Here is an 18,428-nt window from a genome sequence, read left to right as displayed (position 1 = left end):
ATGGCTGCTTTTATGGATGCCTTTTTCACAGCCGCCTCAATAGCTCAGTCATCCTGCGATCCAATTCCCGTCGTCCCACCCACTCCATCCCATCTTCTCCAACATCCACACACCCGTCCGACTTTGGCTGTCTTCGCTACAGGCAAAACGTCAAGAGCAGAGTTTTGTTTCGGACTGTCTTTAATAGGCTCCGTAAAGCCGAAGAACTGAATACAGGAATTCCTTCGCCACTTCAAAAAACACAGTATCAATGGAATTATGAGCGCTTCTTCCAGTAAAAAAAAGGGACGATATAAACAAACATTTTCGAGAACCTCTCGCGGAAAGCTTTTGCAAATCTAAGCTCGGGCTTGGTTACATCTCGCAGGAAAAATACCTTTTGCATACGAGTCGTGAGTCTCCCTTTGTTCTACCTGAGAGATTTACCTCTCCCCTTCCTACAGGCTAAAGGAAATTTACAAAAACTACAAAGGTGTTATAAAAAAAAAGTGAAAACCCCTCCACAGCTCACGCTCTACAGGTCAGTCAGGCCCCACCTCCCATTTTGGCCAATTAAAAAGCCGAATTGGAAACGAACAGATAAACAGATCCCCAAATGCTTAACTCCTGAAACCAGCCTGATCTTTGCTTTGCAGGGGATGGGGAGGTGGAAGGGAGGGGGACCCCTGGAACGGGTCTCTCCTCTCAGGGCTGCATGTGACCAGGCTACAAAAGGGAAAGTACAGGCGGATGTAACAGTAAGATTCAGCGAAGCTCCAAAAATCTTTATAAATACGGCCATTGGAAGGACGATCTCAGTTCGGGAAGGGCTGTTGTTCATTGCCGGGCTGAGGATAAGAAGCAGGTAGAATGGTAAAGGCACTGCCGCACACAGATATGCCGGCGGCATTTCGCACCCCTGCCTCCTTCCCTGGCATTTGGGGGGGGGGGGCGCGGGGGAGAGGCGCATGCCTAGGAGGATGCTGTTCTTAAAAGGACCCTGGTAGCTAATGGCGCTCGAGAGAAGGCACTTATTTCCTCATTTGGGCATTGTCTGTAGTCCCCACTGATTTGGAGTAGGTCCTACGTGAAGGCGGGGAGTTAAATCCCCCTACAAACTTACAGTTTGGCGGGTGTTTTCCCCCAGTCGCGTTAAAAGGCAGCTCTGGGGTTTTATAAGACGGCCCAACAGCACCCCTTTAAGAGAGAAGTTGGATGGATTAAAAGTCCCTGGTGGGTTAGAGTCTCCACATGCATTTAGGCTAGACGGCAGGCGGGACGGACAGAGACTGGGCAGCCCAGCCAGGCCGGTTCCTTCGGCACAGACTTACCCTAGTTGTCATAGCTGTCTCTATAGGAGCCTCCAGAGTAGCGGTCCCCATAGCCTCCTTGATTCCTGTGGGGAGAGCAAGACGTGAAACCAGGACCCCAGCCAGGGGATCTCAGTTGCAGTGGGGAGGCTGCAAGGGATCTAGTTAGATCAGATGATGGAAGGCTGGGTTCTGGTTCCGGGAAGCCAGGCAGTAGAGTCACACCTGCTCTCCGCCCGCCTCTTGCTCTTCCAGCGTTGCTTCCGTGCCAATTCCACACAAGCAGGCAGCGCCAGGGTCACAGCCCCGCTGCCAGAGGTGGCCTGTGAAGGCCACAGGAAACTGGGGAGGGAGTCGGCTGGATTCTCTCCCCAACATGCCACACCACGAGCTGGCTGAAGGGCATGGGACAGCCCACGCCACATGGCAGAAGAGCAAACAGGGCTCCAATCTCAGCTGGTCACTAGTTACAAACAGACCATCTGGAATAACCCCCCCCCACCACAGATCACCCTCTAGTTACTATCAAAAACCGATCACAGCAACCCCCTCCCCACCGCAGCCCCCCATGCCCGCTCACCTGCTGCCGTAGTAATCCCTGGACCCGCCGTAGCCTCCACTTCGGCTGTCATAACGGCCGCCGCCATAGCCTCTGTCCCCACCTCCTGCAGCGGAGAAAGAAGGAGGGGGCATTTGGCACTGGCTGCACCTGGCCATTGGTACCGATAGGCACGGTCGGGGGGAGGGGGACCGACGACACTCACCTCTTGAGAAGCCACCACGGCCTCTGCCCCCTGAAGAGCCACGGGATGATTTCCCAGCCTGGTCAACTCGGATCTGGCGCCCATCCACAGACTGGGAAGAGGAAAGGATGTGGTTAGAGGCAGCTTTGTATACCTGGCAGGGAAGGGGGGCTGTGACAGCGCTGGCGGTGGGGGAGAGCCCACAGCAATGAGTGCCCAACCCCCGAGGCATGTCCTTTTGGCCACGCGTCGAGACAATGACTGTAAGACGTCCTCACGCTTCAGGGCTGCAGCAGGCTGGCTGCTGAGTCAGGCCAGATGGATTTGTTGTGGCCCGCCCACCACCTGCTTTTCTCTGAAGCATGAGGGGGTCAATCACAGCTGGGGCCGGTACTCTGAGGGGGCAATCCCCCTCTCAGGGGCTTGGCAGCCGTGTCATGCTCAGAAAGGAATTTCCCACCTAGGGTGGACCAGCAGGGGCCCTGAGGGTTTTCACCTTCCTCTGCAGCACAGGTCACCTGCTGGGACAGTCAGAGAATCTCACCTTGCCAAATCCCTTCCCTTTGTGGCACCTTGGTTTCTCTGCCTCCCACGGGCTGAAGTGCTTTGGTCTAACTAAAGTCTCGGGCAGCTGGGAGCAACTTAATGGCTGGGGCTATACAGGAGATAAGCCTAGATCTTCTAAGCTGCAGGCAACCATGTCTGCTGCCTGGTGGGCTACTGACCCCCAGCCGCTTTGCTGTCCGCGACTGGCTACCTCCAGAGCCACGGTCCAGTGAGGGTGTCTGGGGGGCACAGAGTGGGCTTGGAAAAGCTTTTAACCCAGACACAGGGGTGGCCGGCTTGCCTAGTTCCCAGTCCCCTTTACTGCATTTGAGCTGCTGCCCATGGGATCCCCCACTTACAGGGCTGCCAGGAGTTTGTTTGGTACAAGAGCAGCTAGCTTTGGGGAGACGGGGCAGAGGCAGCCCCCAGTCACACAGTGACAGATGGCAGACCACGGGTGCTCTGGCACCGATGACTGATTTGGGGGGCGGGGGGTGGAGGGAAATGGACGACAGGAAGTGCGATCATCTCCCCCAAGGACTGGCTCCCACTCACCTCCCCATTCATAGCTCTCATGGCATCCTTGGCATCCTCTGGACGGCGATAGGTGATGAAGCCGAAGCCTCTGGATCTCTGAGTGTCCCGGTCCTTCACTACCACCACTGGAAGAACGAGGGACAGAGCGTCAGCACCCCCAGAGGGCCCCAGGACACACTCCATGCCCACCTCCCATCAGGCCATGGAGCCTCCTCACCCAGCCAGGCACCGCCTTGCTTGGAGCCACAGGACACCCCGCCAGAGATCCCAACATATGGACCCGGCTTTGCAGCATGGGTGCTGCCCCCAGGCTAGCTGCAGCGAAGACATGCCCTAGAGACCATGCTGACAGCACCCCCTGGCCACGCCCATTGGAAGGGCAGGCTTTAGGGCCCATCCACACAGAAATAGTCAGGAACAGTGGCTGGGTTTCACATTCACACCCTGCCTTGGTCTGAATTAATTCCGAGCCCTTATAAGCCACTGGTTTCTGTGCACACAGATGGGGGCCAGGGTCATAGTGGGGTGCCTGCACTTTCACCCCCCCCCCCCCCCGTGAGATAATCCTCCTAACATAGTGTCTGGTCAAACCCACCTGCAAGGGCATCCTGGAGCCATCTCACTCATTTTGTAGTGCCAGGGATCCAAGATGCAGAGGGAGACAACCTGGGGAAGGAGTCCAGTGACTGGCAGCCAGGACTCCTGGGTTCTACGCTTGCCGGGGGTGTGTGTGTGTGTTTGGGTGTGCTCGCTCACTTTAAGAGGGGGATGAGACTCCTGCTCTGCACAGTGCTTTACGAGTCAGTGCGACACGCTGGAGACACCAGACTCCAGCCGGCAAGGGCAGAAACAGCCAAAGCAAGAACAGTGCTGGAGGGCACGGGGGTAAAATGGGACCCAGCTGGGGCCACCACTCCCACCCTGCATTGTCCCAAACTTAGACCAGTGCAGGAGAACTCCCGCTGCAGCCTGTGTGGGCAGGGGATGGACTACAGAGACGAGCAAGAGCTCTCTGCTGTTTGCTCCAACGCTTCCTCTCCTGCTTCATTCCCCTCTGCCCTGCCCCTTCAATTCAATGTCCCCTTTCGCTTTCCTTTAATTTATATTTCACTGATACCCTCCAAAAAAAAAATCATATTGTTTGCTATCTCTCTCCTGGCAGGTTCAACCCTTTGTCCCACCCTGCTCCTCTGGGCTAGGACTTTCTGCTCTCCTGCGCTGGACAGACACAGTGAGGACCTGTTCTTGGTTGGCCCTTAGACTCAATAGTAACTAACAGCTTAAAAATGTTTGCAGTGTAGCTGTAACCAGGTTGGTCCCAAGATATGAGAGTGACAAGGTAGGTGGGAAGTAATATCTGGCAGAGAGAGAGAGAGAAGCTTTCCAGCTACACCGGACAGCTGTGCCCAACAGAAGATATTACCTCGGCCACCTTGTGTCTCTCCCATCCTGGGACCACCATGACTAACACTACACTGCCAGCACCGGGATGCTACTGCTTGAAAGTGAGCTGGGGTTAAATCGTAGTGTAGTCTTTGTAATAATTAAATTGCTCTCGCTTGAGCTACTTTCAGACACAATCTTCGCCTGCCACAGGATTACCTGACTGGTCCGAGCCCAGGTTATGGTCGGAAGATGCAAAGCGGATTCCCACAAGTCTCTATTCTTGTTACCTAGGGCTGGTTGAATGAGCCCAAGCAAGCCCTGTTTTTGGCCCAAACCTGAAAACCTCCTATACTTTTCAGCCAAAATATCGATGCCTTCCCTGCAGGAAAAAGGCACTTTCCATGAAGAGATCCAGTTTCCTGTCTGGCCCCATTGTTAAAACAGAACCCCAGAAATATTTAAGCCACGCTAACTTCTCCTCTCCCAGCACTTCATTCACACACCTGCCTCCATTTATGCCAAAGCAGCTCCCATGCTAACAAGCAGGCTGCATGGTTTACCATGTCCGTGGCAAGGCCGAGTCAGATGTCACCAGGCTCCTAGCGAGGGGAGGGAGGTTTCCTGCGGTGGGGCTGGCAGACAGGTACTTACCCTCTGCAATGTCACCATATGGGGAGAAAAGCTGCTCCAGGTTCTGCTCATTGGTGTCGAAGCTGAGCCCTCCAATGAAGAGCTTGCCTTCGTCAGATGCCATGACTGAAGTCACCTGCAGGCAAAGCAAACATGTGGTCAATCAGGACAGGGCCTGGCAGGCGGGGAAAGGCCTGGGGCTGCAGCAACAGTTCTTTAGCAAAGAGGCTCTGAAATTTACTCGTGGCTTAGCAGAAAAATTGCAGTTTAATAGCCCCGGCGGCACATGTGGTGCCTGTGTCAGTTCAACAAAGTGGTATATTTAGCCCAGTATTCCTGCCCGGTACCCCCCACCAGTTGTCCCATCCAGGCAAGTACTCTTCCCACACCCCATCCTTGCTGCCCCACATTAGACCAGTTGTCCCACCCTGGCCAGTTGCCCTGCCGGAACACCCAGTGGTGGATCAGACTGGTGGTCCTGGTTTGCCTGGCATATCATCTCCAGTGGCAGGCACTATTCAAGCTCTTCAGAGAGCCAGAAACTCAGTGCAAGTGACATCATAAATGAAACGAGGGGGATTTTGTGTGTGTGTATGAGACTTCAGAGCTGCTACAGACCAAGTTATTCTGTGTTCCATTCCACCGTCTCCCTTCTCTATGCATCATACATGAGCAATTTGTGTTAATTTTTGAGGCCCTTTCATGGCCCATCCGCCCTCATTTGGTATCGACGCACATTTCCGCTTGGCCCATGGCACTAGCCTGCATCTCCCACTGTTACATTTTCAAAAAAGCCCTGTCATGCTGTCCTCCCCTCACACTTGGGAGTCCTCCCTGTAAACATCTACAGAGCTACCCCATTATCTATTGTCAAATCCCTCCTTTGCCACGATACCTACAAAAAAACCGACCCCCAACCCCCCAAAAGTCTGGCCGCTGGTGTGCTGAAACCACTGCCGATCAATACTGCCTCATTGTTTCCTTGTACTCCCCCATCTGCTTGTCTCCATCTGTTGTCGCTCCTCTAATACTTAGATGGTGAGATCCTTGAGGCAAGGATTATCTTTTTGTTCTACATTTGTACAGAGCCACACACACAAACCAGTGGAAAAAATACCACTACCAATAGAAATGTACAGACAAAATAGGTGCTGCTTGAGAAAGGACCGGAGTTAGATTTAAAGACCATCCGCTGTATATTTGCGCATGTGGGGGTTCAATTAAGGTTCAAACAGGTTAGCTCTAATGCCCCACAACTGTGAAAGCTTGAAAGAAAGAAAAAAACAAAACGCTGTAGGACACACAGATACCCGCCAAAACCAACTGAGTTCTACCAAGCTCAGGGGCTCGGCTGGCTGCTCCTCCCGCGGGGGGCCGGATGCAGCGAGATGGGAGATCACCCTCAGCTCAGACAGCGGCAGCCGCGCAACACCCCCCTCTCACGAGCCAGCTGCATTTTGGGGAGCAGGGGAACAGCCCCCAGGGCTCCCAAAGGGGGAGCTGGAAGCGATGCTGAGGGGGTCACCTGTAGCCCCCAGGACCCCTCCCTGAGGGATCAAGACTCCGCAATGCGGGGGGGGGGAGCTCCCTCCAGGCTTGGGGGAAGGGCGGCGCCCCCTCCGTTATGGTGGAGAAGGGGGGGCTCCTACCACGCTGGGGGGCCGGCGTTGCCCCACAATCCCTAGCGGGGGCGAGCGATTCCCCCCCCCCCCCGACTCCCATTAAGATGGCAGCGAGCACGTGGGGCCCGGTCGCCGCACGTGGCGACCACCGTAGGCTTCCTCAGGGCCGCGCGCGCGCGCGCCCACCCAGGCGCATGCGCGGCGACGGCGGGCCTTCCACCGCCCACCCATCGCGCCTCGAGGCGAGGGGCCCCCGCAGGACCGCGCATGCGCGGCGCGACCTCGGCGCGCGCTGCGCAGCGCTTCTTCCCCCTCCCCCCGCCGCCGCCGCCGCCACCACCAAGGTCCAGCCGAGGCGGCGGCGAGCGGCGCCATTTTGACCCCCCGTTCCCGCTCCCCTCTCCCCAGCCACGCCGCCCCCCTCCTCGGCCTCTCCCCGCTCCCGCGAGCAGGCGGGCGGCGGCGCTCACCGGGATGGGTCGGAGCGGAGCGGAGCGCGGCGGACCTGCTACTGCCTCGACGTCCGCGGGAGAAGCGAGAATGAGAGCGAGGCTACGCAGGCCACACCCCTTCCCGCCACCGAGCGCTGATTGGCGGCCGGAAGCGGAGGGGGGCGAAGCGCCCTCCCCCCTCAACGGTCACGTCCTATGAGCGCGCCGCCCATTGGTCAGCGAAACAGGGGCCACGCCCCGTCCCGGGGTGGGGTCTTGATTGGCTAGCGGGTCGCCCCCGCACAACGCAGGGACCGTTGATTGGCTGAGTAGGAAACAGTCAGGGAAACAATAAGTCCACGCCTCCTGACTGCCTAATTGGCTGGTACAGAGACAGACAGCGGCAGGGCCACGACCTCTCACCGCCTGAAGCCCTGACTGGCTTATGGAGAAGCCGCCTTACTGCCGGGAGCGCTGATTGGCTGAGATGGCCAGCGCTGGGAACAGGCTAAGACCACGCCCCTTACGTGACAGTAACGCTCATTGGCTGGCACAGATTGACAGACGGCACCAAGGCCTCGCCCCTCCCCCATCTAGAATCCTGATTGGTCGACGGTGAACGAGGCCGGGGCCAGAACCGAAGACAGGACTCCGGACTGGGTGGAGGGGGCGGGGCTAAAGCCACGCCCACTTCAAATCTCCCTGCCCATGGCATGGCCCCCAGGCCCTGAGAGCTGGGGGGGAGGGGGATAGGGGTGAGAGCTAGGGGGGGGTAGGGGTGCGATCCAGCCCCCATAACCATGGGCCCCAGGCCCTGAGAGCTGGGGGAGGGGTTAGGCGTGAGATTGATCCCCCCCATAACCATGGGCCCCAGGCCCTGAGGGGGGTGAGATCCAACCCCCCCATAACTATGGGCCCCAGGCCCTGAGAGCTGGGGGGGGAGGGGGATAGGGGTGAGAGCTAGGGGGGGGTAGGGGTGCGATCCAGCCCCCATAACCATGGGCCCCAGGCCCTGAGAGCTGGGGGGGGGTTAGGGGTGCGATCCAGCCTCCCCATAACTGTGGGCCCCAGGCCCTGAGAGCTGGGGGGGTAAGGGTGCAATCCAGCCCCCCATAACTGTGGGCCCCAGGCCCTGAGAGCTGGGGGGGGGGTTAGGCGTGAGATTGATCCCCCCCATAACCATGGGCCCCAGGCCCTGAGGGCAGAGGGGGGTGAGATCCAACCCCCCCATAACTATGGGCTCCAGGCTCTGAGAGCTGGGGGGGGCACAGAGGGGAGAACCAGCCCCCTCATACCCATAGGCCCTAGACCCTGAGAGCTATGTGTGAACAAGCCCCCCCATAGCTATAGGCACTGAGAGTCTGGGGTGGTGGGGGTTAGGGAGTGAGAAGCAGCCCCCTCTGCAACCATAGGCCTCAGGCCCTGAGAACTGGGTGTGTGAACCAGCCCCCCCATGGGTATAGACTCTATGCAGTGAGAGCAGGGGAGGAGAAATTAGGGGTGAGAACCAGCCCCCCAACAGTCTCAGGCCCCCACACTGGGACTGTGCTCAGAGTTGGGTAGGATGCCTGGCCTGCCTAAGCTTCCCTCTGGACTTTGTCCTGTAGGCAAAAGGCAAGAGCCACTGGGGAGGGCAGGTGCCAAGGGGGGGTGTTACATCCCCACCTGGGGGGCTGGCTTAAGGGGCTTGTTAACACCACTAGCAGGATTTGGATAGGCTGGCACATGGCCCTGATCCTCCTGGCCCCCAGCAGCAGGTACCACCTCTACCCACTGACTGGCTCCGATCACACCGGGGTGGGGGAGAAGCTGAGAGGCTCCGTCTCAGAGGGGTGGAGGGCACATGGCCTGCCCAGCAGGCAGAGCGTGACCCCTTGGGGGACTGCCTCACTGACCAGGTTCCTTCAGGGGCCTGTTTAACAGCCAGGGTGTAGCAGCCAGCCTAGGGAGCTGTGCCAGGCCCCCAGCTGGCAGCCCGGCCTCCAGGCTCTCCTTGGTGCGAGCTCCACCCCGAGTAAGCCAGCCAGACCGCCCCAAGGATAGACCCAGCTCAAAGGTGGCTCTGCCTCTCTCCTGTCCATGCCAAGAGGTTTGGGGCAGCCCCCATGCTGACTGAGGAGAGGCTGATGAGTTGGGGGCAAAGCTAGCTTGGTTTATGATCATGAAGGGGGGGGGGGAAGAGAGGAAGAAGGGTGTAGCCTACAGCTCTTGCTCTCAGGGCCCCTAAGCCAAGAGCTGGAGATGGGGCCGCTGGGGTGTGTGCACACACTCACAGATAGCAGTACAGGCCCAGCGACATGGGGGATGAAAGGGCTTTTCCCAACAGGGGTTGGAGGGAAGACCCCAAGCCTGACCCTCAGTCCCTTTGCTCTAGTGCATGGCTGGGCCTGCTCCCTTGCCAGAGATCACCCACTCATCACCCGCAGGCTCCAGCTGCCCCTTGATTTACAAACCAGGCCCAGTTTGGCCCATGCCTTCCGACATGCAGCAGCGCATTACAGGAGAGCCAGCCACTGTGTTATTGTAGGGTCTCTCCTCAGCCCTCACTCTGTAGAGGGGGTTTGGAAGCAGAGGGCTGGTGGAGTAGAGGGCAGCTCAGCAGGCTGCTTTGCTAGGGCCAGGTCTCACCCCATGGTGGGGGAGAGCATCACACGCCAGGCTAGTCCGAACAACTGGTGCAATGTCACAAACACACAAATGAGGAAGTAGGCTTAAGAGGAAGCCTGCCAGGAAGCTAACTCCTCCCCACAGCCAGCCCCACACCTTCTGGCAACAATAAACCCACCCCATTGACACACATGGGGCCTCTGGAGGAGCAGCCAGAGACTGTTTGATGGGCAAGACACTGGTGCCTTCCAGCCTGGAAATCTCAGCCAAAGGCTGCTGCTGAGGGCAGGCTGGCTGGGAAAACCCCCAGCAGCCACCCAGGAACTCAGATACTGGGGCAGGGAGTGGAGAGACATTGCTCCCTCAAGTCCTGGGCAGTAAGAGCCAGGTGGTTAGGCACTTCCCTGTCAGTGCCCACAGGCCTTGGGCTGCTCGCCCCCTTCCAGCCACAGCTCTCCCAGCCTTGTCACCGAAGCAGCAGTCATGGGAGCCCCTCCCATGCCCAGCAGTGTTGTGCTCAGAAGGAAGAGAGCAGAGGCAGAGCAGGTGCCTGCTGGCTCTGGAGAGAGAGCCCAGCTGAGGCTGGCCGGCCAGCCAGAAGTTGGAAGCCCACACTGGCTGTCATCCCCTAGAGGAGCTTATTTTCTGCGCCTCTGACAGGGGCTTGCTTCCTCCCCTGGGGAAAGCGGCTGCTTTAAGAGGAAGGAAGCTGCCAAGCTCCGAGCAGGCTAAATAAGGTACATTCCTGGGCATCTGCTCAGCCCACACTGTCCAGCAGCTTGGAGCTACTGAGAGAAAAGAAGGAACATGCAGCCCTGGGCTGCCAGCTGCCTTCCCTTTTCAGGCTGCGGCCGTCACCCCCTCCCTAGGCCTTACTCCACTGAGCAGTGTGGACAAGAGTGATCTGACACAGCTAACTCCCTGCATCAGCTCCTCTTCTGGGCTGGCACCAGACTGGCCCCCCCAACACAGGGATAGCAAAGCAAGTCCCCCCCTCCAATGTTCCTCAGCCCCCAAGAAGGCTCACCACAGACAATGGGTCCAGCAGCCTTTATTGTTACACTAAAAAGGACTCTGGCCAATGAAGGATTTGCTCATTTGTGCCCTTGCTGGCTAACAGGCTCAGCAGGGCCTGACTCTCCCCACAGCAGCCACTGGGCCCGTCCAGCTCAGGCATGCGGGTGCCCTTGTGGCAAACTCCTGTGTGTGCCGACCACCTGGAAGGAGAGATGGACACAGGTTTATGCTTCAGAAGGGTCCAGGCAGGTGATTTTCTTTCCAGGATCAGGGCTAAGCTGCTAACTTTGTCCACCCCACTTCCAGCTAGTCACTTGACGCCCTCCTCCATCCGCTCCCATCCCAGCCCAATGGTATATGGGACCACCCCTGTTTCGTAGCCATGGTGGAGTTATGCCATTTGCCATGATGTGGCCAGGATCCGTACCTGGGGTCAAACTGTCTGTTTGAATTTCCGATTCCCTTCCTTTCAGGGTAGTGCAGCTGGTGCCCTGTCCTCTTGCACCTGCCAAAGCAAAGCAGTGTTACTAGCCCGTCTCAACTCACCCAGCACATTACAAGCCATTCACTGAACCCGGCGGTCTGAGCAGGCTACTCCAGGACTGGCCAATGCCACCCATTGGCCAGCCCTGGAAAGTCAGTCACTATGGAGGCTCCCCCCGTCCCCACGTTTTGAGAATCCTACCCAAAAGGTGTCTATTTGTCACCAGCGCATAGCAATTTAACCTGGCAGGTCCAGAGGCACCAGCGTCCCCTCCACCCGCCCGCTGCACTGGGAACAGCCCCTCCCAGCAGACGAGTCCAAGGGCTGCACAAGGCATGGATTAAAATCTTGGACCAAACGGCAGTGATTGCGAGGGGGAGGCTGGGTGTTCGGTACAGTCCAGACTGCCTCCCCCCACTCCCACAGCAGTAGGGGTTAGGCACAGCTCAGACAGGCCCCCAAAAAGAGTCAAGTCAAAAAAAAAAAAAAAAAACCAGCGTTAGCCCTAGGGAACGAGCTGTGGAGGAGAGAAGATGCGGACACGAGCAAAAGAGTTACCTCGAATTACAGGACTATATCCACAAATGAACTAGGCAAGAGAGCAGCTTTCGTCTCACACGGATCGCACTGAAGGAGAGTCACAACACACTTCGGGGTCTCGAAGGACACTGGTTTCCATACGCTAGCAGAGAATGCTCACAGCGGGTAAGATCAGGACAAAGCTAGCTACAACAGGCCCACCTACCCCTCTGACACCAGCTGGCTGTCTCTGACCCTAGCTCTGGGCTAACTGGGCTGCCAGGTCCAAAGAGCAGCGCCTCTGACTGCTCGGCCAACAGATGGAAGTGTTAAAAGGAGAACAGAGGGACAAGACACCCCCCGAAGGGAGGTGGGGAGGGAGGCAGCATGCTAACAGGATGATTTGACACCATCCTGCTGCTGTGGGCTGGGAAGACACCTCCCAGGTTCATCATCAACTATGGACAAGGCTGCTGGATTTAATCTCGGCCACGCACTCCAGGTTAGCTTCCCTTGCACCCTGGGAAGGGCGAGCAAATACACCCTCCCAGCCAGTGTCACAACAACAGAGCGAGGGGCATCCATACCCCCGGCATATGTGCCAGCTCCAGGAGATTCAGTGGTTGAAGTTACGGTTTCTTTTCCAGCTTCTTTTGCCACTGCTACCAAGAACGGAGGGCACTAATGAAAGATGTGATGTGCCGGCTGAAGCTGAAGCAACTTCAGTTAGGGATTCGTGCTGTTTAGGAACTGAGCAGCCTAGACAATCCAAGATCCTCCGGCATCACTGGACAGCCAGCTGCATCGTTTTGGTTTCTAAGGAAACCAAAGACTTTCCTAAAAATCACCTAGACCACCAAATCCAATTGCTAGCGCTTCCAGCTTAGGCTCAAGCACTTTCGCTTTGTGGCTCATGCGGCAGCACAGACCGCAACGTTTGGATTGCAAGACGCTGCAGGGAGCACCCAAGGAGTCATGGAAACCGGAGCTGGTATTAAGGCTAAGTTTGGAGCCAGATTGGAGAATGCTTGCCGGTTTAGTTGGGAATTTGTCCTTGATGCAGCCGCAAAGCTTCAGAAGGAGAATTAGACTGCAAACCCCTTTCGGTATTTTAAGCTGCTCAACAAGGCAGACAGAGGGGATAACGGGCTTTAATGTTTGTGCTACACTGACAGGAGATCAGGGCCAAGCTGCCTTCTGGTTCCACATACAGTGACATTTAGGTCAGTGTACATGGGATCAGAAAGTCTCCTCTACCCTAACCTCACTCCCATCTCTGTCTGTCTTGTGCAGTGCAATGAAATGTCAAAATGTCGAGAGCAAAGAGTTCGTTTCAGAACGGTCTTTTAATAGGCTTCGTAAAGCCAGAGAACTGAATACAGGAATTCCTTCACCACTTCAAATACAATACCAATGGAATTATGCGCATTTCTTCCAGTAAAAAAAGGACAATATAAACAAACATTTTCAAGAACCTCTCATGGAAAGTTTTTGCAAGTCTTAGTTCTGGGGGCTGTTACATTGTACAGTGAAAATACCTTTTATCTGATGATCGAACTTACGAGTCACTTGTGTCCCTTTAGATATACCAAAGGCTGCCGCGCATTTCACCCCTCCCTTGCTATACACTAAAGGAACAGAACTCCAAGGTATCATTGCACTTGTCTTAGAAAATCCAGCTTGCGGGAACAATGTGTTAAAGTGAGTTCAGGGCCCCGTCTTGGCAATTTAAAAGAAACCTTGGATTGTTGACAAATCAAAAAGGAGAAAAATAAACCAGATTTCAAAAATGCTTTAAAAAACACTCAAAAATAAACAGAGCTTTCTTGAGGAAAGTCTCAATGGGCCATCTTGTAGCAGAAGCTGTCAGGCTGCGTGTGACAAGACTACAAAAGGGAAGATACAGGTAGATAACTAAACAATAAGATTCAGCGAAGCTCCAAAACTCTTTATAAATACGGCCATTGGAAGGACGATCTTGAGTCAGGAAGGGTTTTTACTCGTTGCGAGCTGAGGACAAGAAGTAGGTACAATCGTAAAGGCACTGTAGCATACGGACATGTTTGTAGCATTTCACCAACTCCTAGACTTTTTTGGGCTCAGCGAGGCTAGGAATCTCCAGGACTCCCCCTCCCCCAGTTAGCTAGTCACTTGGACGCTCGATGGCGGTCATTGGCATTAAATGGAATTCTAAGCCTCCACATGCATTTAATGTTAGCTATCGACCAGGGTCACGGAACCAAGGCCTGGCAGTAAGTCTCAGACAGGCTTGTTAAAGGCGGATAAAGAGTCGTCCCAGATAATACGCCTCAAGTATGGCCACTGCTCAGCACAAGATGGTGCGTTGCAAAGGTTTTAAGTATACCTGCTAAGCAAGAGAAGTGCTGTATTTCATTCTCTGAGCTTCACCTACCTTAGTTGTCATAGTTGTCTCTGTAAGAGCCTCCAGAGGAGTAGCGGTCGTTATATCCTCCCTGACTTCTGAAAGCAAAGCACAACTGTTTTACACTGACTCCAGACACCCTCGATTCTAAGGGCAATGGGAACTCTGATCTAATCTGACCCAAATAAAACAGGCCAGCCAAGATTAGTTTAAGCAGGAACCTAAGTTTATTTAAAAAAAAGCCAATTTTGAGTTCAAATGTAGCAGTGATGGAGAATGCCCCACAGCCCTCACTCAGTCCCAGTAGATAACATCCCTCTCACTTACAAACCATGTGCCTTATTTCTAAAATTTGTCTAGCTTCAACTTCCAGTGCTTGGATCATGTTAGACCTCTTCAATTGAGCACAGCTCGCCTAATATCAAAGTGTTGGTCCCTATGTAGGTACTTACAGACTTCAATCAAGTCACCCCTTAACATTCTCTGTTAAGCTACACAGAGCTCCTGGAGTCTTACTAAACGAGTTTCTAATCATTCTGGTGCCTCTGCCTGGGTCCTCCCCTCTCCAACTGGTCACCAGCAGGGTGCCAGCCACCTCTCTGCATGAGTTACCTGCCGCCGTAGTCCCGGGACCCACCATAGCCTCCACTTCGGTTGTCATAGCGGCCACCACCATAGCTTCTGTCTCCGCCTCCTGCGGCACAAAGGACAAAGATGTGAGTGCTCTTCCTTCCAAGGGCCAGCTGGCTTTCAGCTCAGATCAACATGGCTGCTAGACTCACCTCTGGAGTAGCCGCGGCCTCGTCCTCTGCCTCCGAATGAGCCACCTCTGGATCCACGGGAAGATTTCCCAGCATGATCAACTCTGATCTGACGCCCATCCACGGACTGCAGAGGAACAAGACATTTAAGAAATGGGGAGCTAGGCGCACAGGGGGAGCGGATTAGGCACCAGCCCCCATCAATGCGGAAAGACTCACCTCTCCATTCATAGCCCTCATGGCATCTGACGCATGTTCCGGGTTGGCAAAGGTGATGAAGCCAAAGCCTCTGGACCTCTGCGTGTCTTTGTCTTTAATTACAACCACTGGAAGGAGAAGAAATAAAGGGTGAGGACCAAAAAAATATTTAAGCCTATGCAATTGGAATTGGCCTGGGTCTACAGATCATCCTTACTTAGTAAGGATGTCAGGTAACCATGCTGGTCATCGAGATACCCCAGCACCTGACCACACTGCTGTATCTGAACCTGTCATGTGGTATCACCAGACAGCCTCTTACACCAAGACCTGTACAACTCTTAACTAGGCAGCTGGTATTAAGGCTTAGAACAAAACAGCTTTTTTGGAGCAGGGGTCTAAGCACCCACTGCAATGAGGTCCTGGGTACATGACACCCCCCCCCCAGAGCGCCAGCAAAACCAATTCTCCTCACAGCTGTAGGAACCAGGTGCATAGGCATAACCGGATCCTGACCTTCAGAGATGGGTCCAAAAGAGCCGAAATGCTGCTCCAGGCCTTGTTCATCGGTCTCAAAATTCAGACCCCCAACAAAGAGTTTTCCTTCTTCAGAAGACATGGTGAGGAAGAGTCTGGGGAAGGAGATGCAAGGTGGTTAGACGGAACAGAGGACAGCTGCACCAGGGCTTCTCCCTACCCAGCCTGGGGACAGTCCCCACATAGAAGGGGGGAGAGGAGAAAAGTAGACACTGCAGCAGGGGAGGCACTCTCTCCAGTATCAGACTCAGCCCTTCCTGCCTTGGTGAGATGCCCTAGAGCTCTCTTCGCCCCCCCCCCTTTCCCGCCATTTCCTCCCAGGGGCAGGAAGTAATTAAAACTCCTTGAGAGCAATTGAACACCATTGCTCTAGGAAGAGCCCCTTCTCCCTGGGGGCCTTATAGATCCTGAAATCCTCAGCATGTTCCTCAAAGCCCTATCACTATCTGCTCCCACCCTACAGGAAGAAGGGATTCGAGGATTGAGTGGACCATTATAGGGAGCAGCACCAACAGTTAAAGCCCAACAACACACCCTTAAAGCTCCCCATTGCTTCTAGCTCTCTGGTGGAGGGAATGTAACCACCAGCTCCTGGATGGATCTGCCAACCTCCACAGTACAGCTGGTAATCTAGCGAGAGCTATACTCACAGGGTGACCCCACAGCCTCCCACCCCAGGCTTCGGGCAGGATACGCTTCTCAGATGACCCACTACTTAAGCGGTCAATCCCCGACAAGGGTTGTTCTCAGGCCCTCTCCTCCAGATCCAGCCCTCATCCAAGCAACCCCAGGGACCCACCCCCCATGAAACAGCCCCCCCGCCCAACCCAACGGAGTATCTTCCGGGACTCCGCCCCCATCCCCCGCACGTGCCCTTCGCCCACACCCCGATGAAGGCCGCAAGGCCCTAGCTTCCCCTTCCCCCACGGAGGCAAACGCGCCCCTCCCCCCACGGGCCGCCATCTTGTGCCCCGCGCAGAAGAGATGGCGGCGGCGGTCACGTGGCCGCAAGCGCGAGGCCAGCGCCACACGGCGCGCCGACCACTCCAGCGCTCCGGAACTCCTCCGCTCCGCCCCCCCCCCGGCGCGGGAACGGCCCCCGAGAAGACGACGCCGCAAGGGCCTCCCGCGCATGCGCGCCCACCGTGTCCCCCCCCCCCATGGAACCCCCCCCGGCCGGTTGAGACTTCCCCCGCGCATGCGCGCAACTAAGGCCTTTCGCGCCCCCCCCTCACAAAAACCGAAGAGAGCCCCCAGGCCACCAGCGTTTTACTCGAGCCCCGCATGCGCGTTTTAGGGTCGCCACTGCGACCTCAACAACTCCCCGACAGGCAGGCAACAAGCCGCCGCCATTTCCAGCGCCGAGCGGGGAAAGGCCCCCTGAGCGGCACGCGGCCTGCCCCCACTCACCAAACAGACCTGTCCCGGGCTGGAGCTGCTGAGAAGGTGGCCGAGGTGCCGCCCGGCCGAGCCTTATATAGCGGCCCCGCCCACCAGCCTCAGGCCACGTGACGCGCAGCCGGCGCTTCCATTGGACCGGCGCCGAAGCGCGCGCGCGAGGGAAGGGCGCAGGAAGGGAGGAGCCAGCCGAACGGCGCCCATCCGGGACCTTGGCCGGCGGCCTACATCCGGGTCCTGCCCAACCGCCATCGCGCCCCACCTCTTCCCGCCAAGCCGAGCTCAGGGGAAAACCCGGGACCTGCGCATGGCTCGGCTCGGCCCCCGCCACTGGCGCACATCCGGGTCCTTCCCATCCCCGAGCCGAGCCCCGAGCCCCGCCCCTTGCTCGGTAACCCCGCGCTGAGCCCTGCCTGCTCAGCCGCGTCCACCTCCTAAAATAGCCTAGCCCCACCCTCGCGGGGACATCCGGGTGCCCTCGATACCTGAGCCCGCCCCCTGCTGGAGACCCCCCTGAGCCCCGCCCCGCCGGGCGACATCCGGGTCCTTGCAAGAACTCGCTCCTCCCAGCTCTGCGCGTAACCCTGCGAACATCCGGGTCCTACCCTCCCCGCGCGCCAGGGTTACCATAACAACGCGGCCTGGTCTGCGCTGAGACCTTCCTGGCCCGGCCGCGGCCTGGTTCCGCCCAGCCCCCGAGACCCTCCCGAAACACCCCGCCCTGAGAGACCCTACAATAACACCCTCCTATGCGGCCGAGAGACCCTCCCATAACACCCCCCAGTGTGGCCGAGAGACCTCCCAGTAACAACCAGCCCTGAGAGACCCTCCCGTAACACCCCCCCATGCAGCCGAGAGACCCCTCCCATAACACCCCCCAGTGTGGCCGAGAGACCCCCCAGTAACAACCAGCCCTGAGAGACCCATCCCCTAACACCCCGCCCGGAGAGACCCTACAATAACACCCTCCCATGCGGCCGAGAGACCCTCCCCTAACAACCCCCCCGTGTGGCCGAGAGACCCCCCCAGTAACAACCAGCCCTGAGAGACCCTCCTGAAACACCCCGCCCTGAGAGACCCCTCCCATAACACCCCCCAGTGTGGCCGAGAGACCCCCCAGTAACAACCAGCCCTGAGAGACCCTCCCGTAACACCCCCCCATGCAGCCGAGAGACCCTCCCATAACACCCCCCCCATGCAGCCGAAAGACCCTACAATAACAAACCCGCCCTGAGAGACCTTCCCATAACAAGCAGCCCTGAGAGACCCTCCCGAAACACCCCGCCCTGAGAGACCCCTCCCATAACACCCTCCCGTGTGGCCGAGAGACCTCCCAGTAA

The 18,428-nt window shown here is 56.8% G+C and overlaps 3 protein-coding genes across 7 annotated transcripts in view; 1 reads left to right on the top strand and 2 right to left on the bottom strand.

Moving 5' to 3' along the window:
* The window catches only part of NOSIP (nitric oxide synthase interacting protein), a 357,930-nt gene that overhangs the window by 27,404 nt on the left and 312,098 nt on the right, over positions 1 to 18,428 (top strand). The gene's annotated exons all lie outside the window — the stretch shown is intronic.
* LOC140901905 (RNA-binding protein 3-like) lies at positions 163 to 7,330 on the bottom strand. Of its 2 annotated transcripts, none has more exons than XM_073321348.1 (7): positions 7,224 to 7,330; positions 5,153 to 5,267; positions 3,134 to 3,240; positions 2,054 to 2,144; positions 1,870 to 1,954; positions 1,311 to 1,375; positions 163 to 827 (listed from the first exon to the last, which is right to left on the bottom strand). In XM_073321348.1, the coding sequence occupies exons 2-6, from the start codon at positions 5,253 to 5,255 to the stop codon at positions 1,312 to 1,314; spliced, it is 450 nt and encodes a 149-aa protein (XP_073177449.1). In that variant the 5' UTR covers positions 5,256 to 5,267; positions 7,224 to 7,330; the 3' UTR covers positions 163 to 827; position 1,311. The 2 variants fall into 2 exon arrangements, with proteins under 2 accessions (XP_073177449.1, XP_073177450.1); XM_073321349.1 differs by having other exon boundaries at positions 750 to 1,176.
* Positions 10,827 to 17,207, bottom strand: LOC140901906 (RNA-binding protein 3-like). Of its 4 annotated transcripts, none has more exons than XR_012155983.1 (8): positions 17,101 to 17,207; positions 15,670 to 15,785; positions 15,175 to 15,281; positions 14,977 to 15,082; positions 14,807 to 14,888; positions 14,225 to 14,292; positions 11,236 to 11,313; positions 10,827 to 11,008 (listed from the first exon to the last, which is right to left on the bottom strand). XR_012155983.1 is itself a non-coding variant. In XM_073321350.1 (7 exons), exons 2-6 carry the CDS (start codon positions 15,770 to 15,772, stop codon positions 14,226 to 14,228), a joined length of 465 nt encoding a protein of 154 aa, XP_073177451.1. In that variant the 5' UTR covers positions 15,773 to 15,785; positions 17,101 to 17,207; the 3' UTR covers positions 13,139 to 13,821; position 14,225. The 4 variants fall into 4 exon arrangements, 2 of the variants coding, with proteins under 2 accessions (XP_073177451.1, XP_073177452.1); XR_012155984.1 differs by having other exon boundaries at positions 14,225 to 14,289; XM_073321350.1 differs by lacking the exons at positions 10,827 to 11,008; positions 11,236 to 11,313 and adding an exon at positions 13,139 to 13,821.

Source organism: Lepidochelys kempii, chromosome 23, assembly GCF_965140265.1.
Source record: "Lepidochelys kempii isolate rLepKem1 chromosome 23, rLepKem1.hap2, whole genome shotgun sequence".
NCBI lineage: Eukaryota > Metazoa > Chordata > Testudines > Cheloniidae > Lepidochelys > Lepidochelys kempii.
This window is presented reverse-complemented; position numbering and strand designations above follow the sequence as displayed.

Excerpts from the sequence above, each read along its gene's own strand:
- LOC140901906 (XM_073321350.1), bottom strand. The coding sequence starts at position 15,772 with ATGTCTTCTGAAGAAGGAAAACTCTTTGTTGGGGGTCTGAATTTTGAG. Across the intron at positions 15,282-15,669 it reads TTTTGGACCCATCTCTGAAG|TGGTTGTAATTAAAGACAAA; the intron begins GTCAGGATCCGG and ends TTCTCCTTCCAG. Across the intron at positions 15,083-15,174 it reads TGAGGGCTATGAATGGAGAG|TCCGTGGATGGGCGTCAGAT; the intron begins GTGAGTCTTTCC and ends GTTCCTCTGCAG.
- LOC140901905 (XM_073321348.1), bottom strand. The coding sequence starts at position 5,255 with ATGGCATCTGACGAAGGCAAGCTCTTCATTGGAGGGCTCAGCTTCGAC. Across the intron at positions 2,145-3,133 it reads TGAGAGCTATGAATGGGGAG|TCTGTGGATGGGCGCCAGAT; the intron begins GTGAGTGGGAGC and ends TCCTCTTCCCAG. Across the intron at positions 1,376-1,869 it reads AGGGATTACTACGGCAGCAG|GAATCAAGGAGGCTATGGGG; the intron begins GTGAGCGGGCAT and ends CTCTCCCCACAG.